Here is a 16955-nt window from a genome sequence, read left to right as displayed (position 1 = left end):
CCACAATGTCCTGCCTTTATAAATAGTAAAACTGTCTTTATGTGTGAGTATTGTAGCAACAGATTGCATGCCTGAACTGTGTTCTGAAATGAATAACACCCTCTTATAGATTATGGCAGAGATACATGTCATTGCATCGGAAGAATCATCAAAAGGGCATTTTTAAGAGCATGATTTTCTGTCCACACTAAAGGTCCAGCTACTAAAAATGTCATCTTCAAATGTCAAATGTCTTTTCTTACTACATCAGTGTAAGGTATGATGTGGTGCGACTGCGTACACATAAGACAGACAGCAACAATATGAAAGTTAATTTGAGTTTCCAGCTCTGCAAACCCAATCAACTCTCAAAACAATGGACAATAAGAAGATTGTGTTTTAATCCGCTCTTTGTTTAATTTTGCATAATGACTGATAGTGACGCTCTGGGCTCTGATTTACAGATGAGCAGGAGGCTGTGCAGAAAAGGACATTCACAAAATGGATCAATTCCCACTTGGCAAAGGTAAGAGAGTCCGGTTGATTCCCACTGCTGCGGCCAGCATTGTGTTTTCCCTTTTCACAAACACTGAGTGTGGATTGAAAACGTATCCGTCTCGCTGCTTTTCCACCTCCAATCACTTTGATCTTCTATACTCCATCCCCTCTGCTCTCTGTGAACTTTGCTCCATTTCCAAAACAAACTGTGGGATTGGTCATGGGACCAGCTCAGACCACGCTCACAGTCATTCCCACTTGCATGCCTTTCATATTCCTTTTTATTCCTTCAGTCTCACATCGCTTGTAGCAAGGATTTACTCACAATCTAATTATCACTTTCACATTGCGGCATTTAATACACCGTATATCTATTTTCCTGCAAGCTACTTAATAATTTAAGTCTTATTAACCTGTAAGCTCCATCTGAATATGAACCAATTTAGATTGTTCAGGATAAGAGTTTGTTGTTAACGACGGCCTGTCATTTGGCTCCTCAATGAGCTTGGACACCAGTATATGTGTCACATATACTAGACAATTACACTGGATGCAGCTGCATGCTGAGGGGCCATCGTATGCGTGTCATTTTGATATTATACTGCATTAGGGTCCACAATTTAACCCATCACTGCTTGAATGGTGTGTCAGTAACGGCTGGACAAGGCAAATATGGCACAGTGCAACCCAATTAAGCGTTATTATAATCCGCAACGCTGCTTTCAAGGTTTCCTATTTGATTACGACAGCTGTGGAGGCCTTGAACCACGGTGACGTGGAGCAGAAAATTCATTTGAAAACCACTCAGGAGGGAATAAACCTTGACGTAATATTAAATATCAGGACTGTGCTAGCAGAAAATTACAAACAACCCAACACTTAAATGCCTTGAATTTTTTATAACATTTAAGTAAGCACATAGTTTATTTATTAGGTTATTCGTGATGAAACAGAGCCACAGTCCTTTTTCTCATTCATGATCACTGAAAATGCTGATCCAAGCTAAAAGATATAGTGCGGAACATAACCTCCTGTAAAACGACAACATGTCAAATTCTCATTTATGTTTTTGTGCCGATTAAACAAAGAAGACACAACGTGCTAAATGTGCTGGCAGAAGGATTTTCTTCTTTCAGACTAAGCCAGGTTAATTCATTCCAATGTTTATGCTAAAGTACTAACCCTCTGCGTGTTCCAGCTTCATATTTATCATGCAGACAGGGCATCAATCTTTGTATCTACCTCTCAGCATACTAACTGAATCTCTAAGTGTTCTGTTAACTTAAGTTACAGGTGCTAAATTTAAAATTCCCAGCATAATCAGGGCTCTCAAGTGTCACGCATTGAGCGTGAGACTCACGCATTTCGGTCTTAAGTCACGCACTCCGGCCACACATCGTATTTTTCACGCTGAAAAAAACTCGGCTATTTAATGTTTTAATGTGCCGCAGCGCGCCAACATGAGCTGGCCGCGCTGCCCTCACCATGGAGGAATCAAGCGCTCCCATGGAGTTCTGCTGTGAGGAGCCACTTGTCAGCCAATCAAAAAAAAAAATGGGCTACACAATAGCCAATCAGAAAAAAAAACGTATCTGTTGTATCTGGGTAAGATTTAATCCAGCAACCAATGAAAATAAAGCATCCTGGAATTGCGCGCGACTGACTGATGTCCGAAAATTTCGATCTGGGGGGGGCGGGTGCTGATGGAAATGTCACTCTTGCCTGTCTTCAAAACTTGAGAGCCCTGGCATATGTATTGCCTCAACAGCTCTCAACATGAGGCGCTGAGGCGGCAGGTCACAGCTAACAATGCTAACGACCGCAAAAACACCAAAAGAGGAGGGTAGGTGCTGTATCTGCGTGGACTCCGGGAGGTGTTATGAGCTATACTGATGCTTGAGCGCAGCTCAGAGCGAGGGTCACGAGTTATTTAGTGGGGCACGCTCACATGCACTAGCGTGCACTAAAAGCCACGTGCGCCGGCTCAGTTATGTCAACAAAGCAAGGAAAAGCTCGGATTACAACACACAGAGGGAGAGTGACTCCATTCTCTGCTCAGGTAGACATTGCTCCTTTATATATTTACATAGCAAATATAGTTGCTCTGAATACCGTCAATGACATAGTGCCTCGTGGACCCTCAGTCCCAAAACTGAAGCCCAATTATAAGTACAAAATCACCAATAAACTGGTTTGACAAAGATCCAGAAAATTTTACTTGAATTTCATTTAAATTCACTTTAATTAATTGAACAAATGAATCAACAAGTCGTACCATCACACCTGTACATCAGAAGCGATGGGGCTAGTATTTGCACCCCGTGCTTCTCTCTCTACCTTGTTGATCAAATTACTTGCTCTCCTCCTCGACCATCGTGAAGCTGCTACCCTTTCACCTGATGCCTGACGTTGCCATAGTGACACTGATTGGCTTATATTTGTCTTAAAAAATGTCTTCGTCGTCATGGCAGCTTGGTAAATGTTCGGAGAGCTTTGTGCTGAGTAGGGGGTAAAAGTCAATTCAGCAGGTGCGGAGGATCTGTTGTAATAAGGAGGTGCATTTCTTTAAAATGTCACTCCATAAAATAGAGAAAAATGGCACCTTATGGGCTTGTCTCACATGTTTAATTACTCCCAGTAGGGAACCATTTAAAAAGACAAAGACGTGTAAGGGAGGCATTCTGGGGGATAGAGAGAGGGAAGCTGTCTTTGCTCTCAAAAGGAAAGATCCTGCCCTGGGCGATGCAGATGATTAGGCCACTTCAGTTATCACAGGTCTTTAATTCAGCGCCTAAAGGTATGTGATTAATCGTTAGGTGAGTTGAGACATAACATGAGAGCTTCCTTTCACCAACACTACCCTCCCCCGTACGCTTCCACTCCACAGGTTCAACAAAAGAAGTCCTATGAGCTCTCACAAAGAGTTTCTATGAGAAGACGTACTGGTGCTGGTAATTTATACAGAAGATGAATGACTCTCATTACGAGGGAGTAGTTCACCAGATTAAGTCACCAGTTATAGACCAAAGGTATATACTGAAAGATAGCGGCAGTACTTTTTTAGTTTCTTTCATTTAACTACAGAGGGATTTATTTAAGACCCAGCGATTTACGTTTACAGTGTATTGAAGGATATTGCTTACATTTTTCTCAGTCGGCATCGGGCTTTAAAGTTGCACCCTGCACTGCAAAAAGGGGGGAGAATTCAGTGAGTGGGTCCCAAGTTTCCATTTTGACAAATCCTTTCTGAGTAGGTTAAAGCTTAATTACCAAGTGACCAGTGGTGAGTGAGGTCTCATCCAGGAAAACCGTTTTCGTACAGTAATCAGTGAACCAAATGTTTCTAGAGATTACAGCACCATTTAAGATGAGCTCCCTGCTCCTCTTTCGATATTTACTTCCCCATCCCTCCCCCCTTTCTTTCGTGGGGCAAGAAGGGGATTGAGTGTATGATATACTCCATGCACACTAAATTCAAACCCAGCGTGCCATGATCCAGAGTATGTGCCTTCGCCAACTTAGCGGAAAGGATGTCTTCCATGATATTTACATTTCCAACCTTTCCCCACTCCGCTCATCTTGGCATTATTGAAGGCTTTCATGGTTCCCAGATGATGAATCCTAATGACTTTCAAGACCCCTGACTTTTCTATTCAGGACAATTTCTCCATTCTGTTTATTTTATTGACCAATTGTCATCCAGTCTTCCTTCGTTGCCAGGTTTGTCTGCAGCCATATCCATGTGATGTTTTTCTCGTAAACAGACAAAAGTATTAAAAGAGACATTCGTCCTGAGCCATAAGTTTACGCAGGATTTTGGCCAAAGTATAACTCACTTACTGTGATTCTAAAAGTAATTTACATTGTTGCTTTAAACTTTAAATTATTTTGACAATAGTCATCTGGTGTCATACATTTTTTTCTAAACTGGATGTATTGCAATTCAAAATGAAACCGCTCAGTCCTCTCTTCGTCTCTGCCCCTCCTTCTGTCTTTATGATGTTGACCTTTTGAAATCCACTGAGTCAAGTGTACCAGGGGAATAACATGAGAGCGCAGACAGACGCACATCCCAAAACTCCTCTTCACACAATCAATTATGGCCCAGACACTCACATGTAATTAGCTCATTAGGAACTTGATTCATTTTTTTAGCTCATATGGCTGAGCAGAGGAAATGGATATTACTTTCTCAATTCGTAATTAGTCAGAAATGTCCTCATTAGCTTTGGGATTATAATAAACAAATAGGTAAATTTAACTCAAATTGGCTCATGGTATATTCCATCCCTTTGAAGGGGTCTTTGTAAGTGTTTCTTCAGTCACGTTATGATAGGGGCACAAGCGCTGTCGGAAATGTCTAATATCCAAAGCCATGAAATGACATTAGAAGAGGAATTAGCAGGAAGAGCTGCTTTATTTGCTAATTCATTTTGAAAGACATGAGGTTCTATCATTTTTCTCGCTGCCACTCTTTCTTCTCAATTATACCCCTCTCAGGAATCCACGATGGCGGTGGTTGTATATTTATATATCACCACACACAGACACACACACACACACACACACACACACACACACACACAGAGTCCACTTGCACTTGCTACACAGACATACTCTGTTTATGCCGTTTCTCTCTTTCTCCTTCACTCCCTTTGCTGCTAATCTCCCTGTGAAGGGCTCGCTCATATGAATGCCCCCCCCCCCCCTCTAAACCTCTCCTTAGCTCCAGCATGTGACTCTGCTTTAGGAGAAATCCTTGATGTGGTGCTGGCAAGAAACAGAGCAGAGATATGTGGATTTCCCCGAGTCTAGAAGTCTGTGTCAGGTCAGGGAGGAAGTCAATGAGAAAGATGCAGTTTGAAATCATCATCATATTTTAGGATTTGAAGACCCCATTCAGAGACGGCTAAGCCTCTGACTCCAGCTGTCAGTAATATTTGGGGCTCGAAGTAAAACATTTACGAGGGTTTCCTTTCTCCAAGTTTCTCAAGTTGAAATTCATGTCTTACAGTGTAATATATTTATAGTGTTTGGGTTTATTTATGTGCTGTGTTATTTAGAGAACAATACCGTCGAGAAAAACACCTCTTGCCTCATAGTTTCATGGACATTGCAAGAGCTCTTAAGACTTAAATCCCAAGGTTTAGCATTCCAAGAAAACTGAGAATCCTTTGTGTGAGTTTACGGCATGCGACATTTGCATAAATGCTGAGTTTATGTAACTAATTAAGCCCATGCACCTAATTAGAGATGTCAGACTCTATTTAGAAATGTAAGATTGTTCCTTTGGTTTTCCTTTTGGTTTTGACTTAAAGTTTAGTTTTCAATGTCAAAAGACGAAACCTTCTCCTTTACCCCAGGCACGACAGAATTTCTGCGTGGGCTTGTTTTAACATATTTTTTGAAAAGTCCAACACCTTTTTACAATAAAGTCTCATGCTCATGCTTGTTTACTCATGCAGCGTGTCCCACCGCTGGTGGTGACAGACCTGTTTGAGGACATCAAGGATGGCGTGATGCTCTTGGCATTGCTCGAAGTGCTCTCTGGAGAAAAACTGGTGAGTTTCACATGTCATTTCTACAGCGAGGGATTTGGCTACAGAACTCAAACACTTCATGTCTTTTAATCTCTCTGGATTCAATTTTAACTGGATAAGATAGAACAAGGAACAGTCTGGTCAAATAACAGAGATTCAGTAATTTGTGGTTGTTTCTATGTATACAATACCAGACAGTGGTGTTGTTTCTGCACATCTCAAAAGAGCTACAGACCTATTGCAGTGCAAGGGAACTGAGCGATAATTGCATGGAGATGCATATTGATCTGCTTGTATTAGGATGTTTGAATTTAATGGAAAAACCCAGATCAACAAGGACAGATCATAGTTCACCAGTGTCACCAGGCAGACAAAGACAGTTTGAGGATTTAACTTGGCCCATTGTGCCTTAGGTCTAAGCCGCCTGTGTCCTATTGATCCAGATGTTTATAGTCAAACACGGCTCTGATTGGACCTCTTGGTCTTTCTCGCTTCAGCAGCCGACACAAATATGGTTAAAAAGATTAAAGGAGAAAATCAGTTATCAGATTCAAATAGTTGACTGAGTGTGCTCTCATACCTTATAATTCCAAAACATGTGCAATATAACGTATCTTGTTTTCAACTGCACTGTTTCATTTTATCCACACTCTTTAATCTTCTCCCTCTCTGTTTCTCTACTTCTAAACTTCCCCTCTCCATTGTTCTTTTCCCCTCCAGCCATGTGAGCCAGGAAAAAAGCTAAAGAGGATCCACTGGGTCACCAACATCGGTACAGCTCTGAACTTCCTTGAGGGTAGGAAGGTAAGCGTTCAGGGACTTCTTTTTATGTTTTTTCTTCTTCTTTGTTGTACCACTCCTGCTGCTCTCCCTGCTCAGCTGCTGCCCCTGGGTGCAAACATTGAATCCTGACCTTGTGTGACCTGTTTCTCTCCATCTTTCCACATCCCTCCTTTATCTGACACCAATATGCTCTGTTTTCACATCCCTGCAAATATTTCATTGAGATACATGTGATAGTAAATCTGATATTCATACAAAGGGTACATATTTGCTCTTTTTTGTCTTTATTGAATTAGCATTCATTAGTTTTTTTGCCTTTATATGATCAAAAGGTCTATACAAATATAGTGATTGGACCATTTAATTACACTGAAGCGGATCCAGTGTATTTGCTGTTGACACCACACCACTTTGAGTTATTAGTACTCTCCAGTTTTCTTGCCTTTTCCCTGCTTCATTGACAGAATTACAACTAAAAATGCTTAATGTGGTTTTGGATGTAATCATTTAACTGCATCAACTGCCCCTCCGTGACATTAGTTAAACATTCTCAAAGCTTCACCCAGCTCGTCCTTGGATATACATAACTAAAAGCCGTAAGTGTGAGCCGGTGTCTGCAGGGACATTGATTTGTCTTCCTCAAGTGTGACAGGGTTAAAACCATAAATCCTACTCCAGTAATCTGCAGTCTGGAGATGAGACGTCAGTGGGCACTCTGCTGTCTATGGCTACGTGTGTGGTGTGTGTGTGTGTGTGTGTGTGTAAATCTATGTGTGTAGAAAATTACATGTAAATATGCTCTATGTGTAAATCTGATTCATGTCTAGACCATATTTACATTTAGCTTTTGAGGCCAAATAATTCTCAGTTGCAGACCATGTGGACATTATAGCTGTGAGTTTCAAACCCACAGCTATAATGTCCACATGGTCTGCAACTGAGAATTATTTTCATTATTGATAAATCATTTGATTTGCTTATTTAGTTTTTTGGTTGATCTATTAACCTCCTAATAACAGAAAGTATTGGAAAATCTATATTTATTTTCTCTTTAAAGTAACGTCACTAAAGTTAAAATGAAATGAAAAACTCTTCTAACTTCTGTTTCACTGGTACATTAAATCACTTGTTTTGTCTGAAAAATGCCCACAAAACCAAAGAACATAACCTTTTTTACGATATAAAACAAAGAAATAGAAGAAGCTTGAACCAGCAAATGGTTCGCATTTTAGTTCTATAAATGACTTAACAAATGAACTATCAAACTGTTTGCAACCATACTCTACGGGTACCTGTGTTTTTTATGCTGGTGTGTGCTATCATAACACAAAACACTGTGTTGAATTGCTGGGATGACCTGCTGTGTTTTCTAATATGAAAATGTGTCTTGCATTTATTTCCATCAGCCACTATCCCACGCTGCCCACGCCTGCCCCCAATCTCGTCTTCCATGCTTTTTCACTGTTGCTATTAACAGACCTGTTGTGCTGCAGAGCCACAGTAATACAACCCTCCGTGTGATCAGATGGAATACGTCCTCATATCAGGAGATACAGCCCTCTCGTTCTCCCTTTTCTTGTGCCTCTCTCTCCCCGTATCACTCTCTCTCTGCTGGATATAATCCCTGTTGCCTGTGTAATGGTGATAGATCTGTCCTCTCAGCCAACCACTCAGGTTATCTCACCTCAGATGCTACAGTATGCGATATCTCGCAGTCAATGAGGCGTCCTCCTTCAATCAAACGCATCAAAATGCTCTCTCGCTCACACTCTCTTTCTTCCTCTCTTCTTATCTGCCCTCCAGTCTGCCTACAGAGGATCACCGGTCAGTATTCACATCGTTACTGCACTGGTTTGTTCAGGACATGGAATAGATGGGGTCAGAATGATCTGCATCCAGGAGTATTGAGGATTATGCCCAAACTGTATCTTGTTAATTGTTGTGCGAGACAGATTGTGGGAAATTGTGTGTAGAATGAGATTATAGCAAAATGTAAGCGAATTAACTGGAATTGATTCCCATCTAGAATGATTAAGTCCTGTTGTGATATATTTAATTATTGGATATTGTGTTTTGACACAGATCAAGCTTGTGAACATCAACTCCACAGACATTGTTGATGGACGGCCATCAATTGTATTGGGGTTGATGTGGACCATCATTCTCTATTTCCAGGTAACATTGCTTTAAATCAATTCACATAAGTGCTATTTATCAGATTAGCAAATGTGATGTGTATATTTCAGGATACATTTCAGTAAAAATTAAATAATGAGACAAAACAAGGAGGAGCTGTTTGTGGTAACTCCATTTAATCTCCTCGTCAACAATATTATCACATCACCAATAATAGCTCACTGCCACTTAAAACTAAAAACTACATGGCGGTCAATATACAATCGGCATGGTCCTACCAATGAGTGGCTCATCCTTAAACAAGAATTATATCCAATGAGAAATATGCAAACGCCTAAATCAGTTCCTTCTGGAAAACTGTGAGTACGTTTTAGGAAAACAAAATGCTTTAAATTGAGCTTTTTCTAGCTCGCAACAAGTTAAGTAATTTAAGATGAGTGAAAATAATCTTACGAAACATCCCCACTGAAAACGTGCAGTTGGTACATCATTTCAGACACGCACAGATCAACATAGCAATAAATCCTAAATAACTCACCATATGGCTGTCATCATTTGTCAATTGAATTGATATTGTCTACAATCATAGTTCCAGAATATATACAGTATTAATGGGTGATGTGTAACATTAACCTTCTACCTTATATGGATCACAAAAAAATCTATCAATAAAAGATAAAGCTGGAGTAAATTTGTCGGTGTGATGGCCTGATTCCTTTCCTGGTTTCCTTCTCTTTTCAGATTGAAGAGCTAACCAGTAGCCTACCAGCACTTCAGGCCTTGTCCAGCAGCACTTCCTCTCTGGACAGCTCAACCAGCAGCACTGAGACCAACAGCCCACCTTTCAAAAGGAAACCCCTCCCACCTCTGCAGGGCGGAGTCAGAAAGGCCCTACTAAAATGGGTCCAGCAGACAGCCACCAAGTATGTTGTCTCCCTTACAAATGGTCTTGTTCTTCAAAGCTAAATATGCAAAATGCATTACACCACTATCATCTGCACTGACACTGTGATGCTCTGTTCTTTGTAGACGTCTGGGCCTTGAGGTGAAGGACTTTGGTCCCAGTTGGCGCACAGGGTTAGCATTCTTTGCAGTTATCCATGCCCTTCGGCCCAATCTAGTTGACATGGAGCGTGTATGGAGGAGGCCCAACCGAGAAAATCTGCAAGCAGCTTTCTTATTGGCTGAGACAGAACTGGGCATTCCACAACTTCTCGACCCAGAAGGTAAATAACATTTTGTCTTTGTCGGTAAGTTGATGAAAACTGAACTGAAAAACTAAACATAAATCATGTGATCAAATTCATTCTACATTAATTTGCCTCTGTATTACCTCTTCTTTTTCTCTTGGTTTTATTATAGTTTATAGGAAACAACATGGCCTCTGTGTTACTTACTCAAGTACCAATAAATGACTTTCCTTTCTAATCTAAATCTATAGCTTTTCATCATATAGAGCGGGGGGGGGGGGGGGTACTGGTAGTGGGCATCTACCACGGCATCACATGTGCATCTCAGTGTCACTTCCAAACACCAGCTGTGCCCCTTCACGCCTGCCCTTCAGAATGAACTCTGGCAAATCAAGCTTGACATCAATATAATTAAGGTCCATTAGGCCATGAAATTCAGCATGGTGGAACCTCCAAACAAAACTTGGACACCGATCTAAAGCGCTGAAGGTTGTTTTCATTTAAGGTGTCAGTTGTCTCTTTCTGAATTGATGTCCGTCAAACATATCAATTCCAGTTATTCTTCTCTATGAGAGGAACTGGAAGAGTTATCAGCTGGCCTCGACTTGATATGAGTTCTGATTACAGTCATTTGGTTGCCTCCTTAGATGTCGATGTAGACAAGCCAGATGAGAAATCTATAATGACATACATCGCCCAGTTCCTGAAGCATCATCCTGATCTGACGCAGAGCGACTCAGACGGACAGCACCAAGAAGAGGTGAGAATCAGTCCGATTTATCGCAGTCTGGATATGCCATTCATTCTCTACTTTCAATCTGCATGCTGTGTGTTTGGTCCTTCTCTTCAGATGTCACAGTTGTTGTGTCAAACTTCCAGCTATGATATTTACATAAATGTCATTTTGTATTTGTTAAGTCAGTGTTGTGTGCACAGTTGGGTGTTTCTAAATACATGTATTTATTTATTTTAAGACCAAGGGTGAGGCTTTTTTCTATGGCTAATACATTTTATCCTTTCTAAAATGTTGTAAAGCAATAAGCACCAGAAATCTTCTATTCAACATAGGTTAAATCAAACGTTAATAACTTCACTTGTCATGTGACTCAGGTCTGGCAGTGCCTTGCCTGTTTTATGTCTTTCCTTGTTGCACATCTTTCTCTTTGTATCTCCTTGTCTTTGTCTCTGGTGTTTTTGTGTGGTGACTGCTTTCCTGTGGTTGTTGTGCTGACCTCTGTCCCATAGCATGGTCTTGCTCCACGCGATATAGAGCAATTGTTGGAGGTAGGTTATAGAGTAACATAAAGGTCCCAGGGGCAGGTTTTCCATAATTCTCCGCGCAGCTCAATGCAATTAGCACCCATGCACATTCATGGTTTCCATATGAATTGGGATTGATGCTTATCTTTCTGGCTCTACTATTAGATTACAGTATCACTGTCTACTGTACAGTGTATGAGTGAGATTAAACATTATTTTCCCATGTCAAAATAAAGCCTCTTTGCTAATATTGGCTCTTTATCTTACCTGATGTGCTATTCCTGCTGCAGGGTTTCTGAGCCATGCTAACAAAAGGAAGTCCAGTATCACAAGAAGTGATATTACCATTTATTAACGTTACCTCCCGCTATGGCTCCTGGTTCCATTAGCATGACAATGAAAGCCTCTGGCATTGGCAGTTTGCATTGATACAGCGTATTTGATGGAAAGCTAGTGAGTAGAGTTTGACAGTGGCAAGAACCGTGATGTGCTTTAAAGCCACGCCAACCACTTGTTTTAAGTGCTGCACTGTGTTTTGTTTTCTTGAGGAGGCGTTTGGTGGTTGTTGTGTTACCTGCTTAGTTCTTTGTTGACATTTCTTTCTAACACGCTGCTTATCCTTTATTTTCTGTTACAATGAATTACGCTGGTGTTTTCACATTTAAAAAAAAAACTTAATTTGATCAAATATATAGCAACTGAAACGCTGGTTGTAAAATTATGTTCAAAAGTTGAGGACAATATAACAGATAAAAATCCTCTTCAGCATTAGCTGAATTTAAATGAAGTTTAAAGTTTAAAATCCTTACAGGAGCTGAATTGAGTTGATACAACTGAATAGAGTAACATTGAACAGCTCTCCAACTGAATAGACAATCTCACCGGCTTTTGCACAGCAAAGTATTATCGTCATGGTTACTTAAAATCCAATGACATTTTTGCAGGGGGTCTCAGATAAAGTACCCTGTTTAAGCTGAGTGTTTTTGGCAGCTGTGGGTTTTTGACATTTTGTCCCACAGGGTGACAGAGGATTAACACATGTTTAACCATACATGGCCCCTCTTTCACCCTCTTCCTTTCATCAATCAAACATTCATTTGGTTAATCACTTTTCTCTCTCTGTCTTTCTATTTGTCCCTCTCCCTTACACTCCTCCGTCCTCTCGTTTACTTGTTTTTAATTTACCCATTGCGCTTCCCAATTTCCATGTCCATCTTTCCACCCGTTGTTCCCCCCACCACCCCTCACTCATCCTGGCATCCTAGAGAGAGCAGCGAAAGAGCCTGAGGGAGCTCAAAATATGGCTCAACCAGCTGGAGAGAGACGCAGTACAGGCTCAGGAGACCGAGGGCAATCTCGCTCAACAGTACCAGGTTAGTGTGTGTGTGTGTCTGGATGTTTGTACAGTTCAAACTGGGCAGACTGGGCCCAGACGCTCCTATTATTAGCCTAATCAGTGGCATTACACTGTGGGGATCAGACAGCAGCCGTCATATTCTCAGTCAATCTGGCTTATTCCACCAAGCCTCGGGATACTTTTCATATTCAGCAGCATGTGGGATACCCTCATTTCTTGCACATTATACGACAAATCTGAAACCAGAGAGAATAGAATTCAGAGGCAGCCATATATTTGATGTGGGTCTGATTGGATATCAATGGGAGGATGGTGTGACCCCTGAGAGAGCACGAGATTTGATGTCTGCATACTGGAATTTGAATATTTTTGGAGCTGTGAATTATGAAAATATTAAATTTCTCTCTTTTCAGTTGTTCAAGAGTCTGCGTGTCCAGTTGGAAATCAGGAGCAAGCAGGTGGAGCGAGCGTTGCAGTCCACTCAGAAGGATGGGATGCTGACTGTAGATCAGGCTCTGGTCAAACAGGCCTGGGAAAGAGTCTCGAACAAGGTGAGAGAAATGAGAATTTGGAGAAAGAGACATGGGATTTCCAGACAGATTTAAACCCAGAATGTCATGGTTGCATACGTGTGTTTCAGAGTGCAAGGACCACAATCTCCAGTCTGTCAGAGACTTAGCTGTTTTGTTTTACAAATTGAATGGAATTTTGTCTTCTACTTATTATTAATGTAGTTTATTTCAATTAAGACACAAACAGAAAGCAAAATTAGTTTATATACATTGGTTTAATTGCCTGTTTATTTTCTGTTGTGTTTTCACTTTTGATCTTTAATTGGGGTGATACAGTGATGTTGGTGTTATTGTGCCATGCAATGAGTTAGACAATCACAATCATCGTGTTTCTCTCTCTCCTCAACTGTGTTTCTTATTTCAGCTCCTGGACTGGCATCTGCAGCTCGATGGGTGTCTGCCAGCTCCTCTGGATATTGTGGGGGCGTGGCTGCATGAGGCCGAAGGAGCCTTGCGACAAGAGATTGTCATACATCAGGCACACGACATAACAGCTAACATTATCCACAGGGCTCTTGAGCAGCACAAGGTTAGCATGAAGGCAGAGACAGAGGAAGCAAAATGCAGGCGCTGGATAGGGCGATGGCTTTGTTCAGTTCATATTTAATATAAAATCATTATGTTGCGTCTTTAAACTGAGCTGAATCTAAATATCCTCCTAAAATGTGCAGACCTACAGTTATTGTCGTTTTTTTTATTTGTTTAAAAATGTTTTGATAAGAAAATTGATAATGTATTTCTTATTTTTCTTTGTCCATGTGTATTTACACTTTTCAGGATGTGTTGAAAAGCCTGGAAAGTCACCAGCAGGTCTTTCAGAGGATCCACAAAGACAGAAGTATCGATGGAGTCCCTGTTCCCCCAGACCAGCTCCAAGACATGGCCGAGAGGTAATGAAGGCACCTGGCAAACTCACAGGGGATAATTTAACATTCTGCTTTCAGAGGAGAAGCAGAATGTGCGAATCAAGCTGTACGTCTCATATCCTTTGTAAACTTTGTGTTTTTTAGGATGAACTTTGTCTCCACATCTTCGAGCATCCACTTGTCGAGAATGGAATTCTTGGAGAACAGACAACACATGCAGGCCTTCCTCGCTCTAGCCGAGTCCAAGCTCAAATCCTGGATCATCAAATACGGCCGAAAAGAGTCGGTGGAACTGATACTTCACAACTATGTTGTAAGATCAAGCTTCAATTCACTCTGTACATGATATGCTGAACTGTTAATTTAATCTTTAGGGTTCCTATGCAGATAGTGTATGACTGCTGTATTTACTTTATGATGCAAATATGTTTCTATTTTCCTCTTTGATTCTGTCTTCAACAGTTATTTGTGGAGAAGCAAAATTTTTTTGAGAATTACGAGGCATTATTCCAGTCCCTAAAACAGTCTGCTGAGGCCTATGTCAATGCTGACAGCTCAGGTGAGAAATCTAAATATACTGTATACTATAAATGGAATATTTGATACCTAACGTAGAGTATAACTTTATTGGATCAGGGGCAAGCTGTATGTGTTTATGAATAGACTCTACCGATATATGTTAAATAATTGCATTTAGGAGCTGCTGATCCTCAGTGAAGGAATTCAATTTTAGATTATTAAATAAATCAATTAAAAACTGAAGTGGAGCAGATAGGAACAACTTTGAACACACTATATGCATTACATCCAGGTCTGTTTTTGACTTATTTCAGCAAATGAAATAATTGGCAAATTAAGGGACCTAATTATTTCAATGTCAAAATGACATACACATCCAATGCTGCAATGCAGCAGTCCTGCTCAGTGATGCAGTGATTACAGCCATGTGATATCCCACAATGGTCTCTTTTAATTAGAGAGATATTACAGGGATAGATACATCTGTATACATGTTATGGTTGTTGTATATATTGTAGACATAGCTGACCTTTTTTCTCCCTTCTCAATATCTCAACAACCAATGGGACTTTCTCCTCCATTAGCTCAGTCGGCCCCTGTCTGGTTTCACAGCTCAGTAGTGGGGGAGAGTCTGCAGGCTACAGCTAAATGAGGTTCCTCCATTCCCAGCTCTCAGTGGGGAATACGACCCCATTTGCTAGTTAGGCGCTGCTCCACTTCTGCAGGTCTCTGGGTGCAAACGGAGCGAGTTTATTGGTTCCATTAAGTTTCAGGGTTGTGCTGCTTTAGGGTATGCAGAGCGGGGAAGTGAGGTATAGCGAGAAATCAGGACATTTGAGATTTGATTGGTCGACCCCTCAAATAAAGTGCCCCCCACCGTCACGACCATACATGAGACCTGCTGGTAGTTAGCACCCTAGGCTCTGACTGGCTGGATGAGAGATCATTCAGATCTTTTTAAAGGCCACGTTAAGGTCACACTAACTGAGACTGGAGAGGAGAACAAGGGGGTTGGAATATAATGATCGTCTATTTAAAGACATGATACTATCTGATTAATGTCTATTTGAAACTGGATATTTGCATCTGGTGGAATCATGTATCACACCCACACTGGCTGATAAGAGTAGTACAGGACTTTTGAGACCAGGGCGTTTGTACCAAGGAAGTGGAACACACAAGCAAAGACAACACGTCTCCCTGGAGTGAGAGTTTTGAGGTCAGAGAGTTGTAGATGTAACTTGTAGCTCTATCAGTCTTCATGTGCCTTTCGTCTGGTGTTTCTATGAATATGTGAACCTTATGTACAGTGCCTCAAAGTGAGGCTATGTAACTTGTGCTAAGCAGTGGTCATAGATGACAATTATATAATAATAGCCTATTATATTAATAACTAATGAGCAAGAGTGTATTTTAGTACTCATCTATTGCAACCTTTTATTTTTCAACAGAGAAAGTTGTTGTTGTTTTATGGTGTATAATCTCCACTTAAACCACAAAAACTATCCATATAAATCAAAAAGGAATTCAATCATTTGTTTACATTTCACACATACGTAAGTTGACGATGCCTCCTGTGTACACTGTTCAGTATAACTAGTATCGTTAGGAACAGTTATTGTAATCGTGGCAGCAGCAGTGAAAGCAGTACTGATGCTGTTGACGTTAAAGTTGTTGTTGTTGCTGTTAAAGTTGATGTGTCACTCCTCCAGTGGACGAGGGTGAGATGGGAGTGCGCAGGTTCATGCGGGAGGTGGTGACCCAGTGGAGGAGTCTGTCTATGGAGATGCGCAGTCTGAAGAGCATGCTGGAGGAGGTGCTGTCCAACTGGGAGAGGCACAGCTCAACAGTGGCCTCCTTACAGGCCTGGCTGGAGGACGCAGAGGAAGCCCTCAGGCAGCCGGAAAACACCAAAAGGGTAGGCCATGTACTCGTAATATTGTAGGAAAGCCCACCATACATACACTCAAAGCTTTGATGTGCAACAGATTAAGAGTCTCTTCATACATGCGTTTATATGATGGACTCAAACGCCTAGTCGCAATCAAATCCACGTCAGCCCAATTTCGAGCATTTGGTCTTTTAAGTGGAATCCTCTTAGCAGTCTCCACTCAAGTATCAAATGATCCATCTGACTTACAACAAGCCACAGAGGATATTCCAGTTGTCACATCGCCATGGTTACCTCAGAGACACATCCCCACCAAGGATTAGACAGCTAATTACCCCAGTTTCTTATTGTCCTTTCTTTGTTT

General features: G+C 41.1%; 1 protein-coding gene across 7 annotated transcripts in view; it reads left to right on the top strand.

Annotated features, from left to right (window-relative positions):
• The window catches only part of syne1a (spectrin repeat containing, nuclear envelope 1a), a 128825-nt gene that overhangs the window by 17980 nt on the left and 93890 nt on the right, over positions 1–16955 (top strand). For all 7 annotated transcript variants that reach the window (XM_056428720.1, XM_056428716.1, XM_056428722.1 and 4 more), the window contains exons 2-16: positions 444–505; positions 5943–6038; positions 6738–6821; positions 8604–8624; positions 8883–8975; positions 9678–9859; positions 9966–10162; positions 10774–10886; positions 12652–12759; positions 13157–13294; positions 13680–13844; positions 14093–14205; positions 14326–14494; positions 14644–14740; positions 16413–16618. In XM_056428720.1, the coding sequence (XP_056284695.1) occupies positions 444–505; positions 5943–6038; positions 6738–6821; positions 8604–8624; positions 8883–8975; positions 9678–9859; positions 9966–10162; positions 10774–10886; positions 12652–12759; positions 13157–13294; positions 13680–13844; positions 14093–14205; positions 14326–14494; positions 14644–14740; positions 16413–16618 (1844 nt within the window). The remainder of the gene's footprint in view (positions 1–443; positions 506–5942; positions 6039–6737; positions 6822–8603; positions 8625–8882; positions 8976–9677; positions 9860–9965; positions 10163–10773; positions 10887–12651; positions 12760–13156; positions 13295–13679; positions 13845–14092; positions 14206–14325; positions 14495–14643; positions 14741–16412; positions 16619–16955) is intronic.

This window comes from Pseudoliparis swirei, chromosome 12, assembly GCF_029220125.1.
Source record: "Pseudoliparis swirei isolate HS2019 ecotype Mariana Trench chromosome 12, NWPU_hadal_v1, whole genome shotgun sequence".
Lineage (NCBI taxonomy): Eukaryota > Metazoa > Chordata > Actinopteri > Perciformes > Liparidae > Pseudoliparis > Pseudoliparis swirei.
Note: the sequence above shows the minus strand (reverse complement) of the source record. Positions and strands in the feature narration are given on the sequence as shown.